This window comes from Ascaphus truei, chromosome 5 (genome assembly GCF_040206685.1).
Source record: "Ascaphus truei isolate aAscTru1 chromosome 5, aAscTru1.hap1, whole genome shotgun sequence".
NCBI classification, from domain to species: domain Eukaryota; kingdom Metazoa; phylum Chordata; class Amphibia; order Anura; family Ascaphidae; genus Ascaphus; species Ascaphus truei.
The window spans coordinates 3,197,239-3,220,838 of NC_134487.1; the positions used below are offsets into that span (position 1 = coordinate 3,197,239).

General features: G+C 50.4%; 1 protein-coding gene across 1 annotated transcript in view; it reads left to right on the forward strand.

Moving 5' to 3' along the window:
* The window catches only part of LOC142494332 (acrosin-like), a 64,129-nt gene that overhangs the window by 15,426 nt on the left and 25,103 nt on the right, over positions 1-23,600 (forward strand). Inside the window, exon 4 of the mRNA XM_075598891.1 lies at positions 1,869-2,014. Coding sequence (XP_075455006.1) covers positions 1,869-2,014 — 146 coding nt within the window. The remainder of the gene's footprint in view (positions 1-1,868; positions 2,015-23,600) is intronic.

Below are 23,600 nucleotides of genomic sequence, written 5' to 3' on the forward strand. Positions count from 1 at the left end.
CGTGACAGTTTCTGTCTCTCGTGGGGGTTCAGGGTTGTGACACGTGACAGTTTCTGTCTCTCGTGGGGGTTCAGGGTTGTGACACGTGACAGTTTCTGTCTCTCGTGGGGGTTCCGGGTTGTGACACGTGACAGTTTCTGTCTCTCGTGGGGGTTCCGGGTTGTGACACGTGACAGTTTCTGTCTCTCATGGGGGTTCAGGGTTGTGACACGTGACAGTTTCTGTCTGTCGTGGGGGTTCAGGGTTGTGACACGTGACAGTTTCTGTCTCTCGTGGGGGTTCAGGGTTGTGACACGTGACAGTTTCTGCTTCTCGTGGGGGTTCAGGGTTGTGACACGTAACAGTTTCTGTCTCTCGTGGGGGTTCAGGGTTGTGACACGTGACAGTTTCTGTCTCTCGTGGGGGTTCAGGGTTGTGACACGTGACAGTTTCTGTCTCTCGTGGGGGTTCAGGGTTGTGACACGTGACAGTTTCTGTCTCTCGTGGGGGTTCAGGGTTGTGACACGTGACAGTTTCTGTCTGTCGTGGGGGTTCAGGGTTGTGACACGTGACAGTTTCTGTCTCTCGTGGGGGTTCAGGGTTGTGACACGTGACAGTTTCTGTCTCTCGTGGGGGTTCCGGGTTGTGACACGTGACAGTTTCTGTCTCTCGTGGGGGTTCAGGGTTGTGACACGTGACAGTTTCTGTCTCTCGTGGGGGTTCAGGGTTGTGACACGTGACAGTTTCTGTCTGTCGTGGGGGTTCAGGGTTGTGACACGTGACAGTTTCTGTCTCTCGTGGGGGTTCAGGGTTGTGACACGTGACAGTTTCTGTCTCTCGTGGGGGTTCAGGGTTGTGACACGTGACAGTTTCTGTCTCTCGTGGGGGTTCAGGGTTGTGACACGTGACAGTTTCTGTCTCTCGTGGGGGTTCAGGGTTGTGACACGTGACAGTTTCTGTCTGTCGTGGGGGTCGGGGCTATGACACGTGACAGTTTCTGTCTCTCGTGGGGGTTCAGGGTTGTGACACGTGACAGTTTCTGTCTGTCGTGGGGGTTCAGGGTTGTGACACGTGACAGTTTCTGTCTCTCGTGGGCGTTCAGGGTTGTGACACGTGACAGTTTCTGTCTGCCGTGGGGGTTCAGGGTTGTGACACGTGACAGTTTCTGTCTCTCGTGGAGGTTCAGGGTTTTGACACGTGACAGTTTCTGTCTCTCGTGGGGGTTCAGGGTTGTGACACGTGACAGTTTCTGTCTGTCGTGGGGGTTCAGGGTTGTGACACGTAACAGTTTCTGTCTGTCGTGGGGGTTCAGGGTTGTGACACGTGACAGTTTCTGTCTGCCGTGGGGGTTCAGGGTTGTGACACGTGACAGTTTCTGTCTCTCGTGGGGGTTCAGGGTTGTGACACGTAACAGTTTCTGTTTCTCTCGTGGGGGTTCAGGGTTGTGACACGTGACAGTTTCTGTCTGCCGTGGGGGTTCCGGGTTGTGACACATGACAGTTTCTGTCTGCCGTGGGGGTTCCGGGTTGTGACACATGACAGTTTCTGTCTGTCGTGGGGGTTCAGGGTTGTGACACGTGACAGTTTCTGTCTCTCGTGGAGGTTCAGGGTTGTGACACGTGACAGTTTCTGTCTCTCGTGGGGGTTCAGGGTTGTGACACGTAACAGTTTCTGTCTCTCGTGGGGGTTCAGGGTTGTGACACGTGACAGTTTCTGTCTCTCGTGGGGGTTCAGGGTTGTGACACGTGACAGTTTCTGTCTGCCGTGGGGGTTCAGGGTTGTGACACGTGACAGTTTCTGTCTCTCGTGGGGGTTCAGGGTTGTGACACGTGACAGTTTCTGTCTGCCGTGGGGGTTCAGGGTTGTGACACGTGACTTTTCACCCTCAGCCGATGAGCCATCGGACATCCTGCAGGAGGCTCGCGTGGACCTGATCCCCCTTGCGCGCTGCAACAGCTCTCACTGGTACAACGGCGCCGTCCAGTTCTACAACCTGTGTGCGGGATATGAGATGGGGGGTATCGACAGCTGCCAGGTATGTGCACAATACTCACGTTAGGGTACCAGCAGATAATGTCTCTGTATGCTGAGTACCTGCAAGTAATGTCTGTGTATGCTGAGTACCTGCAAGTAATGTCTGTGTATGCTGAGTACCTGCAGGTAATGTCTGTGTGTGCTCAGTACATGCAGGTAATGTCTGTGTATGCTGAGTACCAGCAGATAATGTCTCTGTATGCTGAGTACCTGCAAGTAATGTCTGTGTATGCTGAGTACCAGCAGGTAATGTCTGGGTGTGACGAGTACCAGCAGGTATTGTCTGTGTATGCTGAGTACCAGCAGATAATGTCTCTGTATGCTGAGTACCTGCAAGTAATGTCTGTGTATGCTGAGTACCAGCAGGTAATGTCTGGGTGTGACGAGTACCAGCAGGTATTGTCTGTGTATGCTGAGTACAAGCAGGTAATGTCTGTGTATTCTGAGTACCTGCAGGTATTGTCTGTGTATGCTGAGTACCTGCAGGTAATGTCTGTGTATGCTGAGTACCTGCAGGTAATGTCTGTGTATGCTGAGTACCTGCAGGTAATGTCTGTGTATGCTGAGTACCTGCAGGTAATGTCTGTGTATGCTGAGTACCTGCAGGTAATGTCTGTGTATGCTGAGTACCTGCAGGCAATGTCTGTGTTTGCTGAGTTCCTGCAGGTAATGTCTGTGTATGCTGAGTACCTGCAGGTATTGTCTGTGTATGCTGAGTACCTGCAGGTAATGTCTGTGTATGCCGAGTACCAGCAGGTAATGTCTGTGTATGCTGAGTACCTGCTGGTAATGTCTGTGTATGCTGAGTACCTGCAGTTAATGTCTGTGTATGCTGAGTACCTGCAGGCAATGTCTGTGTATGCTGAGTACCTGCAGGTAATGTCTGTGTATGCTGAGTACCAGCAGGTAATGTCTGTGTATGCTGAGTACCAGCAGGTAATGTCTGTGTATGCTGAGTACCTGCAGGTAATGTCTGTGTATGCTGAGTATCAGCAGGCATTTTATGTGTATGCCGAGTACCAGCAGGTATTGTCTGTGTATGCTGAGTACCTGCAGGTCAATGTCTGTGTATGCTGAGTACGCGCAGGTAATGTCTGTGTATGCTGAGTTCCTGCAGGTAATGTCTGTGTATGCTGAGTACCAGTAGGTAATGTCTGTGTATGCTGAGTACCAGCAGGTATTGTCTGTGTATGCTGAGTACCTGCAGGTAATGTCTGTGTATGCTGAGTACCTGCAGGTATTGTCTGTGTATGCCGAGTACCAGCAGGTATTGTCTGTGTATGTTGAGTACCAGCAGGTAATGTCTGTGTATGCTGAGTTCCTGCAGGTAATGTCTGTGTATGCTGAGTACCAGCAGGTATTGTCTGTGTATGCTGAGTACCAGCAGGTATTGTCTGTGTATGCTGAGTACCAGCAGGTAATGTCTGTGTATGCCGAGTACCAGCAGGTAATGTCTGTGTATGCCGAGTACCAGCAGGTAATGTCTGTGTATGCCGAGTACCAGCAGGTATTGTCTGTGTATGCTGAGTACCTGCAGGTAATGTCTGTGTATGCTGAGTACCTGCAGGTATTGTCTGTGTATGCCGAGTACCAGCAGGTATTGTCTGTGTATGTTGAGTACCTGCAGGTATTGTCTGTGTATGCTGAGTTCCTGCAGGTAATGTCTGTGTATGCTGAGTTCCTGCAGGTAATGTCTGTGTATGCTGAGTTCCAGCAGGTAATGTCTGTGTATGCTGAGTACCAGCAGGTATTGTCTGTGTATGCCGAGTACCAGCAGGTAATGTCTGTGTATGCTGAGTACCTGCAGGTAATGTCTGTGTATGCTGAGTACCTGCAGGTAATGTCTGTGTATGCTGAGTACCAGCAGGTATTGTCTGTGTATGCTGAGTACCAGCAGGTAATGTCTGTGTATGCTGAGTTCCAGCAGGTATTGTCTGTGTATGCTGAGTACCTGCAGGTATTGTCTGTGTATGCTGAGTACCAGCAGGTAATGTCTGTGTATGCTGAGTACCAGCAGGTATTGTCTGTGTATGCTGAGTACCAGCAGGTATTGTCTGTGTATGCTGAGTACCAGCAGGCATTGTCTGTGTATGCTGAGTACCAGCAGGTAATGTCTGTGTATGCTGAGTTCCAGCAGGTATTGTCTGTGTATGCTGAGTACCTGCAGGTATTGTCTGTGTATGCTGAGTACCTGCAGGTAATGTCTGTGTATGCTGAGTTCCTGCAGGTAATGTCTGTGTATGCTGAGTACCTGCAGGCAATGTCTGTGTATGCCGAGTACCAGCAGGTAATGTCTGTGTATGCTGAGTACCAGCAGGTAATGTCTGTGTATGCCGAGTACCAGCAGGTATTTTCTGTGTATGCTGAGTACCTGCAGGTAATGTCTGTGTATGCTGAGTACCAGCAGGTAATGTCTGTGTATGCTGAGTTCCAGCAGGTAATGTCTGTGTATGCTGAGTTCCTGCAGGTAATGTCTGTGTATGCTGAGTTCCTGCAGGTAATGTCTGTGTATGCTGAGTACCTGCAGGTAATGTCTGTGTATGCCGAGTACCAGCAGGTATTGTCTGTGTATGCTGAGTACCTGCAGGTAATGTCTGTGTATGCTGAGTACCTGCAGGTAATGTCTGTGTATGCTGAGTACCTGCAGGTAATGTCTGTGTATGCTGAGTACCTGCAGGTATTGTCTGTGTATGCTGAGTACCTGCAGGTAATGTCTGTGTATGCTGAGTTCCTGCAGGTAATGTCTGTGTATGCTGAGTACCTGCAGGCAATGTCTGTGTATGCCGAGTACCAGCAGGTAATGTCTGTGTATGCTGAGTACCAGCAGGTATTGTCTGTGTATGCTGAGTACCTGCAGGTAATGTCTGTGTATGCTGAGTACCAGCAGGTAATGTCTGTGTATGCTGAGTACCAGCAGGTAATGTCTGTGTATGCTGAGTACCAGCAGGTATTGTCTGTGTATGCTGAGTACCAGCAGGTATTGTCTGTGTATGCTGAGTACCAGCAGGCATTGTCTGTGTATGCTGAGTACCAGCAGGTAATGTCTGTGTATGCTGAGTTCCAGCAGGTATTGTCTGTGTATGCTGAGTACCTGCAGGTATTGTCTGTGTATGCTGAGTACCTGCAGGTAATGTCTGTGTATGCTGAGTTCCTGCAGGTAATGTCTGTGTATGCTGAGTACCTGCAGGCAATGTCTGTGTATGCCGAGTACCAGCAGGTAATGTCTGTGTATGCTGAGTACCAGCAGGTAATGTCTGTGTATGCCGAGTACCAGCAGGTATTTTCTGTGTATGCTGAGTACCTGCAGGTAATGTCTGTGTATGCTGAGTACCAGCAGGTAATGTCTGTGTATGCTGAGTTCCAGCAGGTAATGTCTGTGTATGCTGAGTTCCTGCAGGTAATGTCTGTGTATGCTGAGTTCCTGCAGGTAATGTCTGTGTATGCTGAGTACCTGCAGGTAATGTCTGTGTATGCCGAGTACCAGCAGGTATTGTCTGTGTATGCTGAGTACCTGCAGGTAATGTCTGTGTATGCTGAGTACCTGCAGGTAATGTCTGTGTATGCTGAGTACCTGCAGGTAATGTCTGTGTATGCTGAGTACCTGCAGGTATTGTCTGTGTATGCTGAGTACCTGCAGGTAATGTCTGTGTATGCTGAGTTCCTGCAGGTAATGTCTGTGTATGCTGAGTACCTGCAGGCAATGTCTGTGTATGCCGAGTACCAGCAGGTAATGTCTGTGTATGCTGAGTACCAGCAGGTATTGTCTGTGTATGCTGAGTACCTGCAGGTAATGTCTGTGTATGCTGAGTACCAGCAGGTAATGTCTGTGTATGCTGAGTACCAGCAGGTAATGTCTGTGTATGCTGAGTACCAGCAGGTAATGTCTGTGTATGCTGAGTACCTGCAGGTAATGTCTGTGTATGCTGAGTACCAGCAGGTAATGTCTGTGTATGCTGAGTACCTGCAGGTAATGTCTGTGTATGCTGAGTACCTGCAGGTAATGTCTGTGTATGCTGAGTACCTGCAGGTAATGTCTGTGTATGCTGAGTACCTGCAGGTAATGTCTGTGTATGCCGAGAGTGACGGTAGGGGGAGCTGGCAGCACAAAACTGGGGTGCAGCCCAGCTAGCTGCCCCTAAATCCATGTAACTTGGCCACCTCTGTAAGGCTTATTTTGGCCAAATGTATTTAATATCTGGGGAGGAACAGGGAATGTGTAATGCACCATGTATGTGAGAATGTGTAATGCACCATGTATGTGAGAATGTGTAATGCACCATGTATGTGAGAATGTGTAATGCACATGTATGTGAGAATGTGTAATGCACCATGTATGTGAGAATGTGTAATGCACATGTATGTGAGAATGTGTAATGTACCATGTATGTGAGAATGTGTAATGCACCATGTATGTGAGAATGTGTAATGCACATGTATGTGAGAATGTATAATGCACCATGTATGTGAGAATGTGTAATGCACCATGTATGTGAGAATGTATAATGCACCATGTATGTGAGAATGTGTAATGCACCATGTATGTGAGAATGTGTAATGCACCATGTATGTGAGAATGTGTAATGCACCATGTATGTGAGAATGTATAATGCACCATGTATGTGAGAATGTGTAATGCACCATGTATGTGAGAATGTATAATGCACCATGTATGTGAGAATGTGTAATGCACCATGTATGTGAGAATGTATAATGCACCATGTATGTGAGAATGTGTAATGCACCATGTATGTGAGAATGTATAATGCACCATGTATGTGAGAATGTGTAATGCATCATGTGTGTGAGAATGTGTAATGCACCATGTATGTGAGAATGTATAATGCACCATGTATGTGAGAATGTGTAATGCACCATGTATGTGAGAATGTATAATGCACCATGTATGTGAGAATGTGTAATGCACCATGTATGTGAGAATGTGTAATGCACCATGTATGTGAGAATGTATAATGCACCATGTATGTGAGAATGTGTAATGCACCATGTATGTGAGAATGTGTAATGCACCATGTATGTGAGAATGTATTTCCAGGTCAGTAGGAATGTATTTCCAGGTCTGTATTCTTTATTCCCTGTAAACGCAATCCCACAGTTTAGGGAATCAACATTGTTCTTGTTAGGTTTGTAAACTTATAATACACGGGGACCGCCTCGGTCAGCCGTCCGGGACTGGAAACAGTGTTGCTTTGCCCGGGAGACTTAACCGCGCCCTGGGCTGTCGGATCTCGATCTGATGACGTACAAGCGCTCGGGAAATGAAGAAAGAGACACAGAGAGTGTGATTCTGATTCTTCATCCCAACTTTATTAGTTGCATACAATACTTACTAATTGTTTTACTAAGCAGTCAATGTGGACTTGACTTTGCTACAATCTAAGTTCCTAAGGCCACGTCCATAGAAGGACAGACCGCGCTGAGCCGTGCGGACGCTCCGCGCTGAGCCCCGGCATCCTCAATGAGGATGCCTTGAGAGGGGGCTCACGCGAGCGTCCGCAGGCGTGCTGAGGAGTTGGATTTTTCAACCGACAGCCAAGCTGTTTTTCAGCGCGCTGTCGGCTGAAAACATCCAATCAGCGCGAAGCAGCGTCAACGCCACGGCGCCGTGACATCGGCGCCGTGACGTTGACGTCGGTGCGTCACGGGCGATTGGCCCAGCGACATCACTGCCCCGCCTCCCTCTGCCTCCCCCCGCCTCCCGATCGCGGACGCTGGCTCGCCTGCATGGGCATGAAATCGCTCATGCTTGATCAGGTGAGCATCAGCGTCCACGCCACGTTCTATGGACGCAGCCTTAGACTTGGTGCCCCAGCCATTGCCAAACCAATTGCTTAGATAGTTAACTCTATCCTGTCTGCAGGCCATATCCCTAAGACCTGGAAAACTGCCAGAGTTGTCCCAATCTTCAAAAGTGGGGACAAAAACCCTGTAATAAATTAGCAACTAGGATGTTGGTTGCTTGATCTGCAGCAGAATTAGAATGATATACAGGTATATTACACAGCTAAGTTGACAATAACTACTGCTTATAATAAAAAGGACACCTTTGGAAAGGAAATGGTTAAAAGTTATAAAATACGTCCCATTCAGTTAAAAGACAAATGATTTTGCATAGGACTCCACACTAATTTCTCAAACGGAATAATATAGTCTCTTTATAAAGTGCTAGCGTTCTGCCTTTAAAAGACACGCGGAACCCTTCCATTTGATTAAAAAAACAAATTCTTAGCTTGTTACCCGGGCATTGCGCCAGCCTGGGCATTGCGCCAAATGACCCTGAACAGATAAGATAACGGCACAACGGCTTCTTCGTAAACGAAATAATAATGACTGGGTTGTTTCCATTAGATCAGCGTTAAAATGCAGCTTCCTCTACAGCCCTAAAAATTAAATTTTATGGCATCCTAAAAATAAAAACAACGGGTCATTTGTACCAATGGGTTAGATAACGTATAAACACAAATTCCCACAAGAGCATGCTACATTCTTGCTCTCGTTCCTCTGAACGCCTTCTGCAACTCTGCCTTCTCTCAAGCTAAACAAACCTACTTTTCTTCATTAATCAACACAATTCTTCACTGTCTTTGACTTTCAAACCACCCTCAGCTGCCTCCTCTTCTTCCTTCATCTCATCTCAGGACTTTGCTGACTATTTTAAGGAAAAGATGATGGAATCCATACATCAGAACATCCCCTCTTATCTAAAGCCCTTTCCCGCCTTAAACCTTTCTCACTGACTGCCCCACACCTCTGGAATGCCCTTCCCCTCAATACCCGACTAGCACCCTCTCTATCTACATTTAAGACCCACTTTAAGACACACTTGCTTATAGAAGCATATGAATAGCACTGTGAATAATACTGGACACATGATACATAAAGCTTGGCCCCTGCAGACGCACTTACCAGAATTCCCGCTCTTTTTTTTTTTTCCCAAAACATTTTTATTAGGTATTGATACATTACATAGTAAACAGTATAGAGTAGCGGTTACACAATACCATAATATTGATTTTTTACTTTTTGTTGACAGAGGGGAGTAGGATGGGGGGGAGGGGGCACTGATAACCCACCCGAGGGTATGGTCCACCTCTCGGGTCACTCAGTGGTCCCGGGTGACAGACTCCTGAAAAAGAGAGGGAAAGAAGGGAGCATGGGAAGGGAGGGGGGGGGAGAGTAGGAAGGGGTAGGGGAGGGGGGCGGGTCCCCTCCTTCCCCTGGCGGCCCTCCGTCTTGGTCAGTAGGCTCGGATTGTTACTAGAATCGAGGCGTTTTCAAAGATGAATGCGTCAGCCAGGGCTCCCATATGGTATAGAACCGGTCCGTTGAATGGTTGAGAAATGCTGTCAGTTTTTCCATTAGCATTACCTCGTTTAATCTTTTTCTCACCATTTGTACTGTGGGAGGGGTGATTTTCTTCCAAGAGGACGCCACTGAGCATCTCGCTGCTGTTAGGATGAAGGAGATCAATTTCCATACTGGGAGGTCGATTTCCTCTATCGGCCTCCCCAATATGAAGGTCAGTGGATCTAGAGGGATTGTGAGGTCTGTGACCTCTTTTATTAGATTTTGAATTGTGAGACAATATTTCTGAATTTCTGGGCACAGCCACCATATATGAGCCATGTCCCCTTTCTGTCCACAGCCTCTCCAGCAAAGATCAGAAGCCAGAGGGTAGATTTGTTTCAGTCTCACTGGCGTGAGGTACCAGTGGAACATGATTTTGTATATATTTTCTTTGATCGTGGTGCATACAGAAGTTCCTGATGCCGCGTCCCACATATCCTCCCCGTCCTCCCTCTTTTTCTATTTCCATGTTTAGTTCTGCTGCCCACTTGAGCATGTAGTCATGCCCTGCGGGACTTGTTTGTCTCTCAAGGACCATGTATATTTGTGAAATAAGACCTTTTTGGTGTGTGTCCTCCTGGCACAGTTTTTCAAACTTTGTGAGGGCTGGGAAGTCCAATGTGGGGGACAATTTTTGTAAAAAGTGTCTAATTTGGAGGAATTTGAATGTTTCCAATTCAGGTGCATTGTATTTGTTACGTAACTCTTGGAAGCTCAGGAATTTCTGGTCGCTCACCGCTCTGATCCCCTTGTTTGAGTATTGTTCGAATTGCTTTGTCTCGCACCCGGGCGGGACTCTGGGTTGTTGTACAGTGGAGTAAGTTGTGAGCCTGGGGTCGTCAGTTGATATTTAGTCTTAGTCTTTTGCCATACACTCCACGTATGGCCCATTGCTCCTAGTTCGAATCTGCCGACCCCCTTGTCGCATCTGTCTGCCGCCCACAGGCGCGCTTGCAGAGAAGGAGTTTTGGCGTAGTGAGACTCGATCTTTAACCAGCAGAGCTGGTCTGGGTCTGAGTTCCACTCAACTGCCTGTTTTAGCTGAGCTGCGTGATAGTACCTTGAAATATCTGGCACCCCCATACCTCCTCGCGACCGTGGTGACATCAGGACTGATCTTGCAATCAAAGATATCCTAATCCGATAGAAATAAACTTGAAATGTGTATTTTACTGGTTACACACAAACAGAGAACACAATACAGAATACATAGGCAGACACAGAAAACCTCTCATACACAGCCAACCAACTTCACAAACATAACAAACTAACAAAAGGAAAGCTGGTTAACTTTCACGTCTGGATTGTGATCGCGACGCATTCTTTAAACTGGAGGCGAGGGGTCGTTTCTCTCCTTTCTGTGAGGTAGAAATAGAGCAAATGGAAAGAATGTCTCCGGTTTAAAAACTTATTCGTCTGGCCAGAACAAATAAACCTTTTAAATTATCCCCAGTGACAGAGCAGAATATCATATGCCCGTTCTTCCTTCCGTTGTGGTCTCCTTCTATAATGGGTGTACACCCTTTTAAAACCGTAAAAAATTTTTAGACTTCATCATGAGCTATTAATAATATTCGTATTTTTGTTTTGTTACTTGCAAGTTCCTAGATGGTGATTTGTATCCACGCGATCAGAAGCATGACCCACAATAGGCGCTCGCCACGATGTTAAATCCACTCGCCCGGGGCTTGCAAATGTATAGGTTTGTCGAACACTGGTGATTTGTATCCACGCGATCAGAAGCATGACCCACAGTATCTTTCCCACAAGGAATCATTCAGGAAAAATTCATCAGGGATTCCAAAAAACTTCTTACATGAGGAGGCGTGTTTTTCCACAGGGACTTGCACTCTGAGGCAGCAGTCCCCTGTCCCCGATTCTAACGCTGATCGGGGCACCAGGTTTATGCTTGCAAGGGACAACTTGTTTAGTCTTATACTTAATAACCTCTGGCTTACCTCCAGTGTCCATTAGTAGTTTATAGAAAAACAGCGAAATTATGACAAATAATAGCAGATAAGTAATAATAAAATTCTTATACTTTACACAATATACAAAAGTCGTGCAGCTAAATCAGAGATGACAGCCCAGTCTGGTTTCTAGACTTCCTGACACACACACACACACACACACACACACACACACACACACACACACACACACACACACACACACACACACGTTTCTAGGACTTTAAGCTAGATTTCTAGGACTTTAAGCTAGATCTCCTGACTCACACACACAGACACACAGACACACACAGGAATACCTGTTAAACCCTTAGGGACCAAAACCCTTAACTTCACAGTCACAATTTAACCAAGAGATTCCAAGAGGGGGGTGAGATATCTAAAATCAAATATACTCACCACCCAGTGGAAATCCCACTTCTCACACCAATTGTTAGGTTCGTAAACTTATAATACACCGGGGACCACCTCGGACAGCTGGACATGACTGGAAACAGTGTTGCTCTACCCGGGGAGGCTTAACCACGCCCTGGGCTGTTGGAATCTGATCTGATGACGTACAAACTCTCGGAAAATAAAGAAAGAGACACAGAGTGTGAACCTGATTCTTCATCCCAACTTTATTACGGAAAAGCAATACTTTTTATACAGAGAGATAAGGTGTTTATTAGAGGAGTAAATTAGAGGCATAACAATATTAGCATATTACTAAAATGACAACATTTCCTGGGGACTTTCCAACTAGCCTTGCATTCTGTAAACAAAACTTACAGTCAAGCCGATTAAAAGAAAACACAGTACTGGTGTCCAGCCAACAGAACAATTCTGCCTGTCTGGAGGTCATTTCTTGCGTACATATATCACTTAGGCAAAAGTTCAGGCAGACAAGAGGGAGGTTCTGGCCTTTACTTTTAACCCTTTCAGTTCTGTAATGTGCTTTGGGTGTCAGCCCTGCAAGAAAGCAAATTAGATATTCCATTGTTACTGTCATCTTTATGGAGAGGACTATGTGATTTCATCAGCTTAGGTTCCTGCAGAGACAATGGTTGGGAGCGTGGAGTGTTACAGACATGTGGTGAGTGATTGAGTGAACAATCAAGGATGGGGATGGGCTCTAAGCACGCTCTCTGGCTGTTGTGGCACCAACCTAATCCATGCTCTGTTTGTTCAGCAGCCCCTTCCCATGTAAAGGATAGCCACAGAGGGCTATATAAGGGGTGCTGCTGATCAGAGAATCAGATCTACCTTCAAAGAGCATCTGAGAGCAAAAGAGGCTAACAGAGACTGAGAGACTCTCTGGGAAGGAGTGTGGAGATTCCCTCAGAGGACTATCAGAGAGAATGAGAGACATTCTATAAAGGAGTTTGGGTCTTGACAATGACCAGCTGGAGATACATGTGAGTGGCTGCTGTGTGATCAGCCCTCTGATATCCTGGACGAGAAGCGGACAGGACAAGCCTTCTTGAAACAGGCCCCTGACCTAGCGAGGCTAGAGTACTCCCCAGGCCCCTGCACCTAGCGAGGCTAGAGCCTACTCCCCAGGCCCCTGCACCTAGCGAGGCTAGAGTCTGCTCCCCAGGCCCCTGCACCTAGCGAGGCTAGAGTCTACTCCCCAGGCCCCTGCACCTAGCGAGGCTAGCGTCTCCTCCCCAGGCCCCTGCACCTAGCGAGGCTAGAGCCTACTCCCCAGGCCCCTGCACCTAGCGAGGCTAGAGTCTGCTCCCCAGGCCCCTGCACCTAGCGAGGCTAGAGTCTACTCCCCAGGCCCCTGCACCTAGCGAGGCTAGAGACTGCTCCCCAGGCCCCTGCACCTAGCGAGGCTAGAGTCTCCTCCCCAGGCCCCTACACCTAGCGAGGCTAGAAACTCCTCCCCAGGCCCCTGCACCTAGCAAGGCTAGCATCTCCTCCCCAGGCCCCTGCACCTAGCGAGGCTAGCGTCTCCTCCCCAGGCCCCTGCACCTAGCAAGGCTAGCGTCTCCTCCCCAGGCCCCTGCACCTAGCGAGGCTAGAGTCTCCTCCCCAGGCCCCTGCACCTAGCGAGGCTAGAGACTCCTCCCCAGGCCCCTGCACCTAGCGAGGCTAGAGTCTCCTCCCCAGGCCCCTGCACCTAGCGAGGCTAGAGTCTCCTCCCCAGGCTCCTGCACCTAGCGAAGCTAGAGACTGCTCCCCAGGCCCCTGCACCTAGCGAGGCTAGAGTCTCCTCCCCAGGCCCCTGCACCCAGCGAGGCTAGAGTCTCCTCCCCAGGCCCCTACACCTAGCGAGGCTAGAAACTCCTCCCCAGGCCCCTGCACCCAGCGAGGCTAGAGACTACTCCCCAGGCCCCTGCACCTAGCGAGACTAGAGTCTCCTCCCCAGGCCCCTGCACCTAGCGAGGCTAGAGTCTCCTCCCCAGGCCCCTACACCTAGCGAGGCTAGAGTCTCCTCCCCAGGCCCCTGCACCTAGCGAGGCTAGAGTCTCCTCCCCAGGCCCCTGCACCTAGCGAGGCTAGAGTCTGCTCCCCAGGCCCCTGCACCTAGCGAGGCTAGAGTCTCCTCCCCAGGCCCCTGCACCTAGCGAGGCTAGAGTCTCCTCCCCAGGCCCCTGCACCTAGCGAGGCTAGAGTCTCCTCCCCAGGCCCCTGCACCTAGCGAGGCTAGAGTCTCCTCCCCAGGCCCCTGCACCTAGCGAGGCTAGAGTCTCCTCCCCAGGTCCCTGCACCTAGCGAGGCTAGAGTCTCCTCCCCAGGCCCCTGCACCTAGCGAGGCTAGAGACTGCTCCCCAGGCCCCTGCACCTAGCGAGGCTAGAGTCTCCTCCCCAGGCCCCTGCACCTAGCGAGGCTAGAGACTGCTCCCCAGGCCCCTGCACCTAGCGAGGCTAGAGTCTCCTCCCCAGGCCCCTGCACCTAGCGAGGCTAGAGACTGCTCCCCAGGCCCCTGCACCTAGCGAGGCTAGAGTCTCCTCCCCAGGCCCCTGCACCTAGCGAGGCTAGAGACTGCTCCCCTGGCCCCTGCACCTAGCGAGGCTAGAGTCTCCTCCCCAGGCCCCTGCACCTAGCGAGGCTAGAGACTGCTCCCCAGGCCCCTGCACCTAGCGAGGCTAGAGTCTCCTCCCCAGGCCCCTGCACCTAGCGAGGCTAGAGACTGCTCCCCAGGCCCCTGCACCTAGCGAGGCTAGAGTCTCCTCCCCAGGCCCCCAGTTGGTATTGTATCTTGTTTTGTGCATCTTTGTTGTGTCTGCTGGCTGCCAGAATAAACCCCATTTTATTCAACAACTTTGTCTAGTGTGGTGCTGGTGATCCCGGTGGTTTCGGTGTAGAAGTTCTGGTCTCCCGTGACACCGAGTGCCAGCAGGTGATGTCTGTGTATGCTGAGTACCAGCAAAATCCATGATCTCTTGCTGGGTGTTTACTACAAGTCCCTGCTGCCTTCCCTCCGCAAGCGATGCAGTCCTGCTTCTGCGTTACCTGCTCGTTGTGTCACTTGGAGGTTGGGTTTGGGCCGATGGTACTCCCTTACTAGATGATCCGTGTACACCGCAAGTAGTACAGATGGAATCACAGCATGCAAGCCATCAGAGACACAGTCCTACGCGTTTCAAGGAATACTCTCTTCTTCATCAGGGGTGCTGTGCCTCTGTGGCTAACGAATAAGCTATAAATAGGGTTATCAATACCTCTGTCCACCAATCATAACTCCATATTCATTATCCAATCATTATTGTTGTTTACAAACTGTGGCTCCCTCAGTTAACAACCTCTTTGGTAATGTCTGTGTATGCTGAGTACCTGCAGGTAATGTCTGTGTATGCTGAGTTCCTGCAGGTAATGTCTGTGTTTGCTGAGTACCTGCAGGTAATGTCTGTGTATGCCGAGTACCAGCAAGTAATGTCTGTGTTTGCTGAGTACCTGCAGGTAATGTCTGTGTATGCTGAGTACCTGCAGGTATTGTCTGTGTATACAGAGTACCAGCAGGTAATGTCTGTGTATGCTGAGTACCAGCAGGTAATGTCTGTGTATGCTGAGTACCTGCAGGTAATGTCTGTGTATGCTGAGTACCTGCAGGTATTGTCTGTGTATACAGAGTACCAGCAGGTAATGTCTGTGTATGCTGAGTACCAGCAGGTAATGTCTGTGTATGCTGAGTACCAGCAGGTAATGTCTGTGTATGCCGAGCACCAGCAGGTAATGTCTGTATATGCTGAGTACCAGCAGGTATTGTCTGTGTATACAGAGTACCAGCAGGAATTGTCTGTGTATACAGAGTACCTGCAGGTAATGTTTGTGTATGCTGAGTACCTGCAGGTAATGTCTGTGTATGATGAGTGCTTGTCCGGGATGGGAAGGGAGCGAAGATAGCAGGGATACACCATGAAAAATAAAATAGAAAGCAGATGTACCTACGATCAAATGGGGGCACCCCATTATGAGGCTCAGCAGTGTTCTCGTAGTAAGATACAGTCTGTGATTGTGATGCTCAACGAGTTATGCAATCTCGTTTAGAGTTACCTGTGCTAAGTTATATATTTTACTGCATTTTTATTATATAATTTTTGTACATTGGTGGGAAGTTATGTGGTCCAAGCGAGGACGTTGGAGTTTTCACCAGGGGGAGGATGTAGCCTGGTCCCCCCTCGCGCACTCACCCCCTCCTTCCCCGTTGCGAGCGTGCGGTGTGGATGTGCGGCCGGTTGCCATGACGCGATCGGGCGGTTACTATGGTGCGGTCGGGCGGTTGCCGGGGACGCGATCGGGCCGGTTGCCGAGGCCGCGATCGCGTTGCTGGGGTCCCCGGCGGCCGGTGAGCAGGGCGCCGCCATGTTAGGGCTGTTGCGCATGCGCAGTGGCAGAGCACAGCGCGGGAGGCCCCAGATAGCTCGCGCATGCGCGAGATGAGTCTGCCAGCCCCCAGGGTGCATAGGGGCAGAGACACCTGACGCCAGGGAGCCAATAGGGCTGAGGGATTGCCTGGGGATAGATAGATACATTTCGCGGGGTTTTGCAGCCACGCAGTCAGTCAGGATCCGGACCAGCTAGGGGTAAGAGGTGGATGCAGGGGTCAGTGACCCTCTGCATTAGGCCAGCAGCCCCCAAGGTCCCAGTTAGGTCCTGATCCACCTAGTAGCTTGTGGAGTATAGGGACAGGCCCTAGATAGGGACACTGCCCCATTTATTGGTAGCTTAGTCAGGGACACAGTGCTGAATCCGTGCGGCCCTGCGAGGTGGGTTCTGGGCTCAGAACACCACCTACATCCCTGGGACTAAGGTGATATTATCCGCGCTGGAATTCACCCAACGCGGTGTGGAGGACAACGTCGGATCGGGCGGATCTCCAGTGATATCGCGGTACCCGTGGCTGGAGCCCCGGGCAGGTAACCTACCATTCACGTGCACCAACAAGGCCTAATCACCAGACATAGTGGCTGCGCAGTCACACATATATACAGACATTGGTGTTTGACATTTGGGAGTGCGAGACATTTGGGTGGGGGTTACTGGACACAGGGTGGGGTCACTCTGTGGGAGGTTAGCGTCCGCCGTGACGCCTAGAGGTGGTAGCGTCCGCCGTGATGCCTAGAGGTTGTAGCGTCCGCCGTGGCGCAGAGTGGTTAGCGCCCGCTGTGGCGCAGAGTGGTTAGCGTCCGCCGTGGCGCATAGTGGTTAGTGTCCTGTGTGACGCCACATGTGGCTCCTCTAGAGAGGAGTCATGGTTATGTGATGTGTGTTATTATATGTTTTGCTATGCAGTAAAGCCAGTCCTGTTTTATATTTGCTCGCTTTGTGTGGTTGTTTCCTGTGAGGGCCTCCTCCCACTCTGTTGGGATCCCTCCCAGGTGGAGGCGTTGCACCCAGAGATGTATAACATGCATGTACCCCAGGTTCCCCAAGCAGAGGCTTAGGCTCCTGAGAGCCACACAGGTTGCACAGCAAGTAGTAGCGGTTGTATTCATAGGGAATACCCGTTACATTTGGAGGCACTGCTGAGAGAGTCCTGGGGTGCCCCACTTTGTAGTTACCGTTACCCTGTCAGTCAGCATGTCTGCGCTCACGCCCAAACAAGTGGCCGACTGGGCCGAAAAGCTAGGAGAGCTTCTGCGACACGTGGTCGCCGTAGACGGGGTGCCTGCTGATGTCTCCATGTTTACTGTCTGCAGCGCAGTAAGGACATTACCTGGTCTGGCGGGCGCCCGCCTCATCAGCAAGCACTATAACATTGACCGGCAAGAGAACACCCTATTGCTAGCCACTGAACAAGCTATACTTCCTGATAGAGGCCCACGAGTAGTGTATCTACCAGAGACTTTGCCGCAAGGGTGCCCTCTAATTTACCCGGGAACTGTTTCCAGTCACGTCACTTCCCTCCCCAGACATGAGGGTTGGGACGACAGAGATATGGCCGCCAGTACACCCATCCGATTAGATATATCCCTACCCAGAGTGACCTTCTCTTCAGATGCTAGGCAAGGGGCCACCAGCTGGGCCGGTAGTCCGCCAACATCACCGGTTACTAACCGGTCCGTGAACAGTTCTACCCCAACCCCTAACAGGCGGCGAGCCGCGATAGCCAGTGGCTCCGACAATGGCGGCTCCCTGCTCGGAGTGACATTCCCTCAGCTTGTGGAAGCGATAACTACGTCCGCCCAAGCCCAAAATTATAGGAAATTGAAGGCGTTCTCAGGAACGGTTCCTGTCCCCACAGGCGAAGAAAGTATCGATTCTTGGAAGGAGCACACCCTCAAGGTGATCGACGAATGGCCCTGCTCTGAAACGGTCAGACGGCAGAGAATCCTGGAAAGCCTACGACCCCCAGCGGCCACCATGGTCAGTGCACAGCGTGACCAAGACCCTGATCTCTCTGCTCACCAGATGGTAGACTTGTTAGTCCAGATCTATGGCAAAGAGGAAGAGGAGAGCGAGCTGTGGTTCAAATATTACGCTCTCCGACAGAAGGAGAAGGAAGACCTGTCCGACTTCCTGCAATGCATCCAGCTGGTCCTGTGGAAATTGCGAACTTGCGGCCTCATCCTATCTTCAGAGATGGACGAATATCGGCGCAAGCAGTTCCTCCGAGGGGCCATCCCCACACATCACATCGTGATTATGATCAGGTGCTCACTAAAGGAGGGACCTCCCCCTACCTTCATGGACATTCTGGGGATCGTAAAAGGGCATGAGGCCTATACCAAGCTGCATGCAGGCACCAAGGTCAGAGATTCTCCGACCAGTGACACCCCGGGAGCCTCCGCTCGGCGGACTAAGACACCTATCAAAGAGGAAGATGCGCCACCCAAGTCGCCCTCAACGAAAGGGCGGGCTTCGGGGAGAGCCTCCCCCACTTACCCAAGACGACTGGACCTTAAAGACGTCGTTTGCTATAACTGTGGACAGAAAGGCCATTTCTCTAGGGAGTGCCCTAATGGAGCCACCCAAGAAAAGGAAACGCCCCGTAAAGGAAGCTCGGCCAGGGCTATGATCTGTCAGAGGCAGACCTCAGAAGCCAAAACCACCGAGGCCACCCACACGCCTCCCGAAGCCCCTCCTGACCTGAGCCCAGGCGAAGGAACTCCAGGGGGAGATGGTTACTGTCAGGTGGGCCCTTCGGCCATCGTACGTGTGGTAGTAGAGGGAGTCTATGCTGCTGCTCTATTGGACACCGGGTCTCAAGTGACCATAATATACCGGCACTTCTACGACCAGCACCTGAAGCATTGTCCCCTGTGGTCGGCGGAACATACACTGGCGACACACTTTATTCGAGCTCGGCTAGTCCCACGAATTCGGGTATACCCGGGTGTATTGAGGTTTGTGACTGTTTTCTGCCCGAGTGCATTGAGTTATTTTCCAAGCAGGGATTGAAGCATTTTATTCCCGCTGGCTGCAATACTGCACAGTATATATATATATATACTGCATTACAATTCATGAATTTATGCCATCTGGTAGACACGCGAAGCATTGCAGCCTATTAAATCCTAATCATTATCATTTAACAGATCAGCCGCCCATCAGCCAGGCATGAACCCAGGCTGGGAAGGCAAACGCAACGGGGCTTGTCAGAGGTGAGGAGTGGCGCATTCCAGGTATCTGCCAGGTACATACCGGGTATTTGCTCGAATAAAGTGTGTCGGTGCAGTATGAAGGTGAGGGGGTTGAGCAACGAGGATTACCCTATCGATGGGATTGTGAGCGTTCAATTGGAGATACTTCAATTGAATACCGGCAAGAAACATCCCATGAATGTGGAGGCAATGGTGTGCCCGAAGCCTCAAGGACAGTGTCAGTACCCGGTCATCCTGGGGACAAATACGGATATAGTACGAGCTGTAATCAGAGCCTACCTGAAGGAGACTAATGAATTGCCAATGGCCAATACACGCCTGGATCCTGTACTGAGAGAGGAGTGCAACCGAGTATATGCCCTAGAGCATCACGGGGACCTCTACAATCGTCAACGCGGACTGACGACCATTTCACCAGGGGGAGTGAAACGCCTGGCCGTCTGGTGCTGTTATCCGGATCGGGAGGAGACCGATCATCTGTTCTCTCTGGAGAGTGACCCTGAGGAAGAGATCCAGAGAGGGTATCGGGTAATACCTGAAGTAAGAGAGTGGACGACCCGAGTTCCTCTCCAAACCCATGTGTACATCCAAAACATCTCTCCATTCCCAATGGACATCGATGTAGGACAAAGTCTGGGCAGTATATATCCCGTCAGCCCGGTAGAAACCACGCCCCAGGTGAACGCCGCTGCAGTAGGTGAGCGGTTAGTCGACCTGGACTTCAACTTCGGAGATTCGACCCTGCCGACCGAGTGGAAGGATCGACTGACAGCCAAGCTGAAGGAAAGAAAAACAGTATTTTCTACCAGCGAGATGGATGTGGGCCGCAGTCGCAGCGCCCAACACACTATTAGGCTGAGTGACGCCACTCCGTTCCGTGAACGCTCTCGTCGTATCGCCCCCAGGGATGTGGACGATGTAAGGGATGTCCTGGAGGAGATGAAGATCGCTGGAATACTGACGGAGTCGCGGAGTCCTTATGCATCACCCATAGTGGTAGTAAGGAAGAAGAATGGATCTGTAAGATTGTGTGTCGATTATCGAACTCTGAATAATCGTACGGTACCTGACCAATACAATCTCCCTCGTATTGAAGAGATCCTGAATGCTCTGAACGGGAGCCAATGGTTTAGTGTGCTCGATTTGCGATCTGGGTACTACCAGGTACCCATGAGTGAAGAGGATCAGGAAAAGACTGCCTTCGTCTGTCCTCTGGGCTTCTACCAGTTCACGCGTATGCCCCAAGGTATATGTGGAGCCCCTGCTACCTTCCAGCGGCTGATGGAAAAGACAATAGGGGACATGAACCCTCGGGAGTGTCTGGTTTACCTGGACGATATCATTGTCTTTGGGAAGACCTTAGAAGAACACGAGGAGAGGCTGCTGAAGGTGATAGATCGCCTTGGCCAAGAAGGATTGAAGCTATCACTCGACAAGTGTAGGTTTTGTCACACCTCAGTGACCTACGTGGGACACATCGTGTCTGCCCAGGGGATTGCTACTGATCCGGCCAAAGTAGAAGCGGTGGTGAACTGGCCGCGTCCCGATAATGTCGCGGAACTGCGATCCTTCCTCGGGTTCTGTGGGTATTACCGTCGGTTCGTGGAAGGGTACTCTAGTCGAGCTAAACCCCTGAACAATTTGCTGAAGATATACCCTGAAGATACTGGGAGAAAGGCCACGTCGGCCCGTCAACCGTTTGGCGATAAGTGGACGCCTGAGTGTGAACGGGCCTTCCTGAACTTGAAGAAAAGCCTGACTGAAGCACCAGTGCTTGCATATGCTGACCCAGAACAACCATATGTCCTGCATGTGGATGCCAGTCTCAATGGACTGGGCGCTGTCCTTCATCAGAAGCACCCCGAGGGTCTTCGGCCTGTAGCCTACATCAGCCGCAGTCTGACACCCAGTGAGCAGAAATATCCGGTGCACAAGTTAGAGTTCCTGGCTCTCAAATGGGCGATCACGGAGAAACTTCATGATTACCTCTATGGTGTTACGTTTGAGGTAAGGACCGATAACAATCCCCTCACGTACATCAATACTTCCGCCAAATTGGATGCAGCCGGACACCGATGGCTGGCGACACTATGTAACTACCGATTCTCCCTGAAGTACAAGCCAGGGCCTCTGAACATTGGGGCCGATGCGCTATCACGACGACCAGGATTGAGTGCTACCCCTGATGATGATGAATGGGAAGAGATCCCTGGACCTGGGATGCGAGCCATGTGTAGTACAGCGGCCGTCATCAATGATCAGGTCGCATTCTCTGAACTAAGAGTTGCCGATTCATTAGGGTGCCAGTCGCAGGCGATCCCTGCTGCCTACTGCGACCCCGCAGGGATGAACATAACCCAGGACAAAGTCAGAAGATGGAAAGACTTAGTAGACTATCAATTGAGAGACCCAGTGATCAGCATAATCCGACAAGCCGTTCAGCGGAAGAACCCTGCTCTATTGAAGAGTGCTCCCCGAGATCTGGTCGCGTTACTCATGCGTGAGGTGGACAAGTTCGAGATAGATAATTGTTTGCTCTATAGGGTAGTCCAATATCATAACCACCCTGATAGGCGACAACTAGTTCTACCCCAAAACTTGAGATATATGGTGTTGAAGTCTCTACACGATGACCACGGGCATCTCGGGGTAGAGAAGACTTTTCGGCTAGTCCGAGACCGGTTTTTCTGGCCCAAGATGCGGGAAGCGGTGGAACAACACTGCCGCCGTTGTTCCCGGTGCGTTCAACGCAAGACGTTGCCTACCCGAGCAGCTCCCATGGCCCATCTGAAGAGTTCTGGTCCAATGGACCTGGTGTGTATGGACTTCCTGTGTATCGAACCTGATAGTCGAGGAATCGGTAATGTGCTGGTCATCCCGGACCATTACACCCGCTATGCACAGGCCTTCCCCACAAAAGACCAGAAGGCTATCACGGTCGCGAAAGTTCTATGGGAAAAGTTCTTCGTTCATTACGGTCTTCCAAACCGACTTCACTCCGACCAAGGGCGAGATTTTGAGAGTACTCTAATCCGAGAATTGCTTAAAATGCTGAACATCGCCAAATCCCGGACGACTCCGTACCACCCCGAAGGAGATGCTTTGCCTGAACGATTCAACAGGACCCTGTTGGACATGCTTGGAACCCTGAAGGGAACGCAGAAAGCAGAATGGAGTCGTCACGTAGAAACTTTGGTACACGCGTACAACTGTACTCGCCATGAGTCCACTGGGTTCTCCCCGTACTTCCTCATGTTTGGGCGGGAGGCCAGACTTCCAGTAGATGTGCGTCTCCGAGTATCAACGGACGGGATACTCAATACCACTCATTTTAAGTACGTGCAAAGGCTAAAAGACAGTCTGCAACAAGCTTACCAACAGGCTGAGAAGTCTACAGCCAAACTGAATGCTGGTAACAAGAGACGATATGACAATAAAGTCAAGTATCGAGAGTTACGTCCTGGGGATGCAGTGTTACTTCGTTATTTGGGAATCCCTGGAAAACATAAACTGGCGGACCGGTGGAGAGATGGCGTATATGAGGTAGAGTCACAGATGTCCGGCCTGCCGGTCTATCGCATCAGAGACACCGATGGCAGGGTAAAGGTTTGGCATCGTAATCACCTTCTCCCCATTCCCCAAGTGGGAGACGAAGAAGAGGAACTACAGGCCACACCGCTCAACGGTGAGTTCGATCTATCAGAGGTGGGTCAAGAGACTGTAACTAACGAGACTCACTCTGAAACTCCTGAAGACCCTATGGAGGGACCCTCTCAAAGGGACCATCCCACAGAAGGGGCATCTCCCGAAGGAGCTACGGGTAAAGGGCCCCGTAGGCCAATGCCTACTAAGGTGGCACCAACAGGCCAGCCTTTGGATCCACAGAGCCCGTGTTTTGTACCCTCAGAGACATTTCTCCCCTCAAGGGAAGAGGCTAGGCCTCAGGACTATGCATATTACTCCCCCGAGGGAGTTGCTGAAGAACAACTCCGACGGAGTCAACGAGTCAGGTACCCGCCAACTCGGGTTACCTACGATCAAATGGGGGCACCCCATTATGAGGCTCAGCAGTGTTCTCGTAGTAAGATACAGTCTGTGATTGTGATGCTCAACGAGTTATGCAATCTCGTTTAGAGTTACCTGTGCTAAGTTATATATTTTACTGCATTTTTATTATATAATTTTTGTACATTGGTGGGAAGTTATGTGGTCCAA